Below are 10,181 nucleotides of genomic sequence, written 5' to 3' on the forward strand. Positions count from 1 at the left end.
TAACGGCTTTCTGTAGGCCTCCGGCTGCGAAAGAAACCCTAATCACAAAATAATCTCTTTGCCTTGGAATAAAGACAATGGCCTGTCAAGAGAGAGCGCCCTCAATCTGTTTAAAGGGAACCTGTCATGTGGATATTTGATTATAATCTAACTAATTATATACAATCATTAACTACTAAAAAGTGCCTTAGATGTATTCACTTACTGGTGTGAGAGATGGTTACCTCATAATATACACACAAAGATGCTGCATGCTAATGAGATGATTTGAGTCCAGTGTGATGTCATTGAGTCCAGCGTATATTTAATTCTGAGCTATAGCCACTCCCCTGCCCACCTGCTGCTGATTCATATGGAAAATAACTGTCATTCAGCAGCAGGTGGGCGGAGAGTCAGGAGCTCATAAATATTCATGACTCATCATTATCAGATGGAGCTTTTCAATACAAGATTTTGGCAGATTGACTGGGTCAATTAAAGAAAGTGACCCAGCATTTTGCTAAGCGAATCAGTCACTTATTTATGTTAGGACACCATAAAACTGGTGACAGGTTCCCTTTAACTGTTTTAATTCTGTGGTCAGTATTGACTGAGTCACCTTAAGGAGTTAAATAGCTCAGGCCGGAGCTAGCCACAATCATGGCAATTGCATTGTATACCATCCCTGTAGGTCAGACTGTAGGAAGTCACCTCCTATGGCTACTTCCTTGTGTGAGTTTTTTGAGGTTTAAGAAAATATGCTTTGTTAGATAAACATTTCCTACATTCTAAACATGAAAAGTATTTCCAGTGTAAATTTTATGATGTGCAATTAGACCAGACTTTTGGGTAAAACGCTTTCCACATACAGTACATGAAAACTCTCATGTGTGACTTCTCATATGTCGAACAAGAACTGACTTACGGATAAAACATTGTCCACATTGTTGGCATGAAAATGGCTTCTCCCCAGTGTGAATTTTCAGATGTTCAACAAGACTTTCTTTTCTTAAGAAGCACTTATGACATTCAGTACATGAAAATGGCTTCTCCCCTGTGTGAGTCAGTTGATGTGCAACAAGATGTGATTTCCGAGTGTAACATTTCCCACATTCTGGGCATGAAAATGGCTTCTCCCCTGTGTGAGTTCTTTGATGTAAAACTAGACTTGATTTAAGGGCATAACATTTCCCACATTCTGGGCATGAAAATGGATTCTCTCTTGTGTGAGTTCTTTGATGTAAAACTAGACTTGATTTAAGAGCATAACATTTCCCACATTCTTGGCATGAAAATAGCTTCTCAACTGGCACTGTGTGACTTCTTTGATCTTGAACAACATTTGATTCAACACTATAACTTTTCCCATCTTCCGAATATGAAAATGGCTTCTCCCCTGTGTGAATTCTTCGATGTGTAGCAAGTGTTGTTTTATGTGCAAAACATTTCCCACATTCTGAACACGAATATGGCTTCTCCCCTTTGTGAATTTTCTTATGTTCAAAAAGACATTCTTCTCCTACAAAGCTTTTCCCACATTCCGAACATAAAAATGGCTTCTTCCCTTTGCGAGTTTGTTGATGTTGAAGAATTTGTGATTTCCAAGTAAAACATTTCCCACATTCTGAACATGAAAATGGCTTCTCCCCCGTGTGAATTCTTTGATGTATAACAAGTGTTGTTCTCTGTGCAAAACATTTCCCACATTCTGAACATGAAAATGGCTTCTCCCCTGTGTGAGTTCTTTGATGTATAACAAGTGTTGCTTTCTGTGCAAAACATTTACCACATTCTGGACATGAAAATGGCTTCTCCCCTGTGTGAGTTCTCTGATGTTTCATGAGATGTGCTTTCTGAGAAAAACATTTCCCACACTCCAAACATGAAAACGGCTTCCCCCTTGCGTGAACTTTCTGATGCTCATACAGTTTAGATTTCAGAGTGAAACATTTTCCACATATTGAACAAGAAATTGTCTTCTTCCCTGCGTTCTCTCTTTGACGTACAACATCCCTTCTGTGACTTGTATTTTGCTTAATAGTCTGTAATGAACCAGAAGATAGATGTTCAGAAGGATCAGATGATAGATCTTTACTGTGAAGGGCCGGGATTGTATCTGAGATAACAGCACACTCTTTGCGTTTATCTTGTGTGATGCCACAATCTTCTACTTTCAAATCTGAAGACACCAGATGTCCCTCTGAGCTCCCAGTACAGTCATCTGCGGAGAATAAAACTGTATTATTTTCAATACTATAACCTTAAAATTTATATTGATTAAAATTATATTTCTGTTGACCCATTTCTATTCAAATTGAATGGTACTGTATTTAGCAAAGTGGAATTATAATTTAACTGAAGTTGGCCATACAAATTAGAGTAAAGGGGTTTTCCATGATTTTATTTATTTTTATTGATGACCTAACCTTAGGGTAGGTAATCACTATCTGATCAGTGGGGGTCCGACACCTGGGACCCTTGCCGATCAGCTGCTTGAGAAGGCAGCAGCGCTCCTGTGAGCACTGCAGCCTTTTTTCTGCTTTTCCTAGGCCAGTGACAACACGGTCATTGTTCATGTGGCCTAGGAGCAGCTCATTCCCATTATTGAATAGGGCTGAGCGCAATACCAAGCACAGCTGCTATACTATGTGCGGCGCTGTGCTCAGTGAGCTGTGAGAAGGCAGCGACACTCACAGGAGCGCCGGTGCCTTCTCAAACAGCAGATTGGTGGGGGTCCTGGGAGTTGGAGGCCCACAGACCAGATAAGGATAAACCTGGCCAGAGGATAGGTCATCAGTAAAAAAATCTTGGAAAACCCTTTTAATGTTGGTTGAACCCGCTTACCAATTAATAATGTGTTTAAGGATCGGGAGGTTGAATTTCAACATGCTAGGTACTTTGTTCTCAGGTCGATAAGCTGCCTTCAGAGGTGTTTGCTCTCTCCCCATTCAGAAAATATACAGCTGGAACAAGCCCAGAGTGCATATACATGGGGGAGTTTGGGAGAGATACCTGTCAGCCAAATAAGCATTCAGAAGTGTATGGCAGCTTAAAGGGAATCTGCTACCCCGATTTTGGAGTATTATCTATAGTAATACATGCGTAAAAAATGCAGTTTATAATTTTTTTCATTTTCCTACTGCCCCCGGTTACCCTTGCTTTCAGCACTCAAAGCTGCAGTGAAATACACAGTCCGGACTGCTGTGCTGTTCTAACATAATGGTAAGGACTTACTGTGCATGCGCGGCAGTCCTGACAATACATTTTCACACAGCTCTGAGCGCTGACAGAAGAAAAACAGGGAGCAGTGAGAAAGTAAAAAGTAATCTGGACTCCACATATCTGCAGCATTACTCATGTATTACTTTAGATAATGGTCCACAATCGGGGTGACAGAATCACTTTATGGCAGTGCTGGCAAAGCCAATCACAATCTAACATTAGACCTCAGAGCAAGGACCATTAGATCATGATAGGTTACCATACTGTTCTCTTTCAGTTTTCCACCGCTGTGTTGAAGCCAACATCATTAGAGGGTTATGTTTCAGTATGCCTGCCCCCACACTTTCCTAGTGAAACGCTCAGTGGAGAATCATAAAGTGACATGTTAGCCAGTGCTCTTAGGTGGTGTCTGTCTCACACACTAAATGATAGGTACATGCACTTCTGAGGGGAAGAGCAGTGTGGCTGTGTACAGTATGAAGCAACCACAGCTTTTCTACAAATGTTAGCTTTTCTTCACACATATGCTTCTAGAATTCTTTTGGGGGTGGTCAATGGCTGCTCCACTACATGTGCCAGACTCTGACCGAGCATTCTCTACATGTCCTTTTACCAGCCCTGCTCACCCCTGTCTCAAGGACCTTCATGGGAGGGTCATGTGACCAAAAGGTCCTTCTGTATATACAGTACACAATACCATTACATCACGCAGATTAGACACTAGGTGGAAGGATAGCAATGGACATAAATCATGCATATCTCAGCCTCTATAAAATGGAAGTACATTGCATAAACAAAATTAAAACAAATCAGCAGATAATGGCTGCCAATTTAAAGGCACAGTGATATAAACCAACTATGGAGCTAACAATTATCACAGATTTTTATAAATAATAAAGTGGCCTCTCCACAACTTACAAGTCTAATAGGTGCAAATAGTTCCTTAATGTCAAAGTTAGAAAAATAGTTAGGAATGACAGCAGATGAAGATATATTTCATATATTCATATCCATATTTCATCTGTATTTTGTAATCCAAATTTACATGCACATCACGTGTTATTTAAAATAGTATCACATTTTCATCCATATTTAATTAGTTTTTTCAATGAGAAAATACTGTAGTTTTTGCTCTATAAGATGCACTTTTTCCCCAAACTTATGGAAGTGCTCATTAGTACAGTAGGACAGGGGAGAGGTGAATACATTGTTCCTTGTACTGGTAGTACCCACTGCTCCTTGGTCTTCTTTTGTTGGTGCAGAAGTATGTTGAGATGTGCACACAGCACGAGTAATCTGTGCAACCTCAGTTCACAGCACGGCAAAAGCGCTGGAGAGGCAGCAGCACCCAAAACAGGAGAGGCGAGTTGATTTATTTGTTTTGTCTAATCTGAGACCTGATTAACATTGGGGGTCTAATCTGAGGTCTGATTGGGGGGCAGTGAACTGTAGTCTAATTAACATTGGGGGTCTGATAAGCATTAAGGGTCTGATCTGAGGTCTGATGGAAAAAATATTATTAAAATGTAGGTGCGTCTTATAGGGTGAAAAATATAGCATACAGCATAAAAAAAGCATAAAATAGTTCCTGCATGAATAAGCTTATTTAGTGGTTACTACTCACCTGGGTAGGTATCAGTTGGAAATTCCTTCTTACACTGCTCATAATCCAACACATTTGCCTCTGTAGGGGGTTCCTCCTTACAATGCACATCACCCCACCCATAGGTCTCTGTAGGGGGTTCCTCCTTACAATGCACATCACCCCACCCATAGGTCTCTGTAGGAGGTTCCTCCTTACAATGCACATCACCACACCCATAGGTCTCTGTAGGAGCTTCCTCGTTGCAATGCACATGACCCCACGCATAGGTCTCTGTAGAAGGTTCCTCTTTACACTGGGAATCACCCCTCAGATGTGCCTCTGTAGTAATTTCCTCCATACGCTCTTCATCGCCCGTCATATGTGTCTCAGTAGCATTAATATTGTTCATCTCTTCATTCAGATTCAAAAGCTGTGAAAAAAATATTGAAAAGGTCACCAGACAATCGGAGAAGTCACATAGATGATTATAGATAGAAAGAACAATAATCATTGGTTATCACGATGACCAAAAATTACATGACAGGAGTAGTTATGTGAGCCAAATAGCTGTAAGTCTTCTAGAAGTATAACGTAGATATTAGTTGACAGCTCAGTGACGAGAACCTCATACACTTGTATATTCAACATGGCTTGATGTGTATTAATTTGTCTCTCAGGGAAAAGGGAGGAGCAGATAGGAGTAAATCCAGCTGGTTGACTCTGTGGTTCTACATCCACTGTCCAAAACAAGTATAAAACATATAATACTACGGGATAAAACAAGACCGAACACAAGGTCTTCACAGCCCTCTACAGATTATAGGGAATATCTCCATCTACCTGTGGAGGAAAAGGCCTGGGACATCTCTCTGGTGTCATTCTCTTACTGGATATTCCTGTAGGAGACACATACAGTGACTGAATTCATCCTTCACATACAGATAATTAAAGGACAGGTGTATTTAGTCCTGTCTATTACCTGGTGATGTGAGGGGCTGGTGGTTCTCCATCATGGCCTCCTTGTACAGATCCTTGTGTCCTTCTACATACTCCCACTCCTCCATGGAGAAATAGACAGCGACATCCTGACACCTTATAGGAACCTGACAACACAATGATACAGTCATCACCCAGACCCCTCCAGTGCTGTTACTGTATAATGTCCCAGCATTCCCAGCAGTGTCACCTCTCCAGTCAGCAGCTCAATCATCTTGTGGATGAGTTCTAGGATCTTCTGCTTCATTGATTTCCTTATGTATAATGGAGTGAGGTGGAGGCCCTGTGATTGGGCTCAGGGTTCTTCCCCATCCTTCAGACACAGGGGCCTGACAGCGCTCACTAGAGGTCTTCTTCACCACTGTGTAATCCTGGGTATGAGGAAACTCATTCATAAATATCACTAGTGACATTTCCAGAGTCCGTCACCTCTCCAGTCACATTCACCTCTTATTACTATAGATAATATTTATGTAATGTGACATCATCAGAATCTCTCACCTCTCCAGTAAGTTGGAAGAGTATCTCTAGGGTGAGATTTAATATCTTCTCAGCCATCTTGTCTCTGTCCCTATCCATCCTAAATGTGTCAGTCAGGAAAACTCTCAGAATCAGAAAATATCAAATGGAGATGATTCTATGTCGTAAGAACCTGAACGTAAAGAAGAAGAAACAATGTACAAACTACACTAAATATCATGAAAAAGGGAGATATTAGAATGTAGATGTTGTAGTCTACCTGACAGTGATCACCCCCCTGTCATTGATCACCCCCCTGTAAGGCTCCATTCAGACGTCCGTGTGTGTTTTGCGGATCCACGGATCCAATGTGCTTTCCACATTTTGCGGATCCGCACATTGCCAGAACTATATAGAAAATGCCTTTTCTTGTCGGCAATTGCGGACAAGAATAGGACATGTTCTATATTTTTGCGGAACGGAAGTGTGGACCCGGAAGTGCAGATCCGCAATTCCGGATCCGAGCGGGACAAAGTCTGTCCCCATAGAAATGAATGGGTCCGCAATTCCGTTCCACAAAATGCGGAACAGAATTGCGGACGTGTGAATGGGGCCTAAGGGTCCCTTATCACCTCCAGGTAGTTAGTTACTTGTTAGGTAGTTAGCGCCCAGCCCACCGCACCGCAGTCACTGATTAGCGTCATCGCTGTCGCTAATCAGCACTAGTACTATATAGTATCTGTAAGTGATCAGTACATTAGGGTCACCTTAGGCTCTACAAAGAAAGCAGTGTTCACCCGATCAGGCCTGATCTTGTGCGCACACTTGCGTTCAGTCCGCCCCACTGCAGTGACCGAAATTTTTTTTTTATGATCACTGCAAAAACACTGTAAAATCGCTGCGGCGCTATAAAGATCACTTTTGAGGGGCATGGCGAGTTCATATAAGATTTTTACAGTTCATATAACCAGTCTTTATAGCAGGTCTCTCATATAAGGAAAATCAAAGTCCCAGGCGTATGCAGCTGTAGAGTTTTACTGAATAATAATTCAGCTGCTAATACGCACAGCGGCGTCCCGCTGTATTAGTATGAAGCGATCGCTTTTAGGTGGGATATGCAAGTTCTTACCCGAGGCTCCTTTGCGCTGGATGATAGTCCCTCGACTCGGCGTGTAGTGTTCAGCTCTGGTCTCAAGGGTTGATATCCTGATTCAAATTTGGCGCCAGTGGAGATGTTTGTTACACGTGGTTTGGTTACCTTACGTGTTGTAACACCGATGTATTCCGGTAATTCTCTGGCCCACGGAATATAACCTCCAGGCTTCCTCGGACTTGCAGACCCACTCCTCCTGGTGGGGGGATACCAGACGAGTTTCGGGGAATTACAAGGCAGACCCCACTGAGGAAGGGGTCTGCCTTGTAAATCCCCGAAACGCGTCTGGTATCCCCCCCCCCCCCACCAGGAGGAGTGGGTCTGCAAGTCCGAGGAAGCCTGGAGGTTATATTCCGTGGGCCAGAGAATTACCGGAATACATCGGTGTTACAACACGTAAGGTAACCAAACCATTTGTAACAAACATCTCCACTGGCGCCAAATGTGAATCAGGATATCAACCCTTGAGACCGGAGTTACACACAACACGCTGAGTCGAGGGACTATCATCCAGCGCAAAGGAGCCTCGGGTAAGAACTTGCATATCCCACCTAAAAGCGATCGCTTCATACTAATACAGCGGGACGCCGCTGTGCGTATTAGCAGCTGAATTATTATTCAGTAAAACTCTACAGCTGCATACGCCTGGGACTTTGATTTTCCTTATATGAGAGACCTACTATAAAGACTGGTTGTCGGAGTGGATTACCACATATGGAACTATCCTTCAGAATTCAACTAGTGAATACCTCTATGTCTGATATCTGAATTTACCATGATATCCTCAACTATACACATTGGGATCTTATTTATTAATTTATTCATATCAATATTGCTGAATTTAATCCTTTTTTATTGCTGTTCTATTTTACTATTTATATCATCGCTAGTATCAAATTTTTTATCTGCTCTCCTTTTTACTGTATTGCCGATATTATATTGTGTTTTTATTGTGCTTTTATTGTGTTTTTGCTGTTATAAGTAATTAAAGATCCCTATACTTTTAGTGAGTGCCCCACTTCTATTCTTTTATACAGTTAGTGGAATATGAGACTTTGTAAGAAAACAAAAAAATAATTTTCCACTAACTTGTGCCAAAAAAAAAAACTTCTATGAACTCGCCATGCCCCTCACGGAATACCTTGGAGTGTCTTCTTTGCAAAATGGGGTCACTTGTGGGGTATTTATACTGCCCTGGCATTTTAGGTGCCCTAAAGCGTGAGAAGTAGTTTGGAATCCAAATGCGTAAAAATGCCCTGTGAAATCCTGAAAGTACTCATTGGAATTTGGGCCCCTTTGCGCATCTTGGCTGCAAAAAAGTTTCACACATGTGGTATCGCCGTACTCAGAAGAAGTAGGGCAATGTGTTTTGGGGTGTATTTTTACATATACCCATACTATGTGTGAGAAATATCTCTGTAAATGACAATTTAAAAAAAAAAATTATACAAAGTTGTCAATTTACAGAGATATTTCTCTCACCCAGCATGGGTATATGTAAAAATACACCCCAAAACACATTGCCCTACTTCTTCTGAGTACGGCGATACCACATGTGTGACACTTTTTTGCAGCCTAGGTGCGTAAAGGGGCCGAAAGTCGTATCTTTAGGCTTTACAGGGTTGCTCACAATTTAGCCCCACCCAAAATGCCAGAACAGTAAACACACCCCACAAATGACCCCATTTCGGAAAGTAGACACCCCAAGGTATTCACTGAGGGGCATAGTGAGTCCGTGGGAGATTTTTATTTTTTTTGCCAGAAGTTAGCAGAAATGGAAACTTTATTTTTATTATTTTTCCTCAGAAAGCGTCATTTTCCGCTAACTTGTGAAAAAAAATTAAATTATACATAAACTCACCATGCCCCTCCGCGAATACTTTGGGGTGTCTTCTTTTTAAAATGGGGTCATTTGGAGGGTATTTATACTATCCTGGCATCCTAGCACCTCAAGAAACATGACAGGTGCTCAGAAAGTCAGAGCTGCTTCAAAATGCGGAAATTCACATTTTTGTACCATAGTTTGTAAACTCTATAACTTTTGCGCAAACCAATAAATATACACTTATTGCATTTTTTTAAATCAAAGACATGTAGCACAATAAATTCTGACACAAACTTGTATAGAAATGTAATTATATTTGAACAATTTTACCAGAAAAAGTTAAAAATACACTTTTGTTGAGAAAATTGCGGTCTTTTTTGATTAATATCAGAAAAACGAAAAATCTTAGCAGCAATCAAATACCACCAAAAGAAAGCTGTATTTGTGAGAAGAAAAGGAGGTAAAAGCTGGAGCACAGCTCACATGTGATTGCCGAGCCTCGCTCTCCGCTGCACAGAAGACCCGTGCAGAGCTTAGACCGGGCGGCTATGAAAAGGGGGCAGCCTAGCCTAAGGCCCCTTAGTGACCTCCGTAAAAAGGCGTATTTGTGGTCACTAAGGGGTTAGACAGTTTTGCAATAATGGGTTCAGTGACATCAGAGCGCCTTAAAGACACAAAAAGCAAATGCTTACCTTGTCCTGTAGAGCTGCCGTGTGTTTGTTTTATGCCCACAGGACCTGTGATGATGTCATAGTGTAGGAGGAGTCAGGGATCACATGACCAGGTGTTTCTAGGTTTATCTGTAGATGCTAAAGCAAGGATCAGCAACCTTCGGCACTCCAGCTGCTGTGAAACTACAACTCCCAACATGCAAACATGTTCGGCTTCTCTTCTAACTCCCATGGCAATTCTGGGAGTAGCAGTTTCTGAACAGCTGGAGTGCCGGAGGTTGCTGATCCCTG

The 10,181-nt window shown here is 41.7% G+C and overlaps 1 protein-coding gene and 1 long non-coding RNA gene across 2 annotated transcripts; both read right to left on the bottom strand.

The window, feature by feature from the left end:
* Positions 1–469: 469 nt before the first annotated feature.
* Positions 470–5,815, bottom strand: LOC122938116 (gastrula zinc finger protein XlCGF57.1-like). Its single transcript, XM_044293431.1, has 4 exons — positions 5,766–5,815; positions 5,627–5,682; positions 4,826–5,216; positions 470–2,200 (listed from the first exon to the last, which is right to left on the bottom strand). The coding sequence occupies exons 1-4, from the start codon at positions 5,797–5,799 to the stop codon at positions 864–866; spliced, it is 1,818 nt and encodes a 605-aa protein (XP_044149366.1). The 5' UTR covers positions 5,800–5,815; the 3' UTR covers positions 470–863.
* Positions 5,816–5,831: 16 nt separating this feature from the next.
* Positions 5,832–9,972, bottom strand: LOC122938124. Its single transcript, XR_006389978.1, has 4 exons — positions 9,912–9,972; positions 6,284–6,434; positions 5,973–6,153; positions 5,832–5,889 (listed from the first exon to the last, which is right to left on the bottom strand). It is a non-coding gene; the product is annotated as an uncharacterized LOC122938124 (long non-coding RNA).
* Between the last annotated feature and the right edge of the window lie 209 nt (positions 9,973–10,181).

This window comes from Bufo gargarizans, chromosome 1 (genome assembly GCF_014858855.1).
Source record: "Bufo gargarizans isolate SCDJY-AF-19 chromosome 1, ASM1485885v1, whole genome shotgun sequence".
Taxonomy (NCBI): domain Eukaryota; kingdom Metazoa; phylum Chordata; class Amphibia; order Anura; family Bufonidae; genus Bufo; species Bufo gargarizans.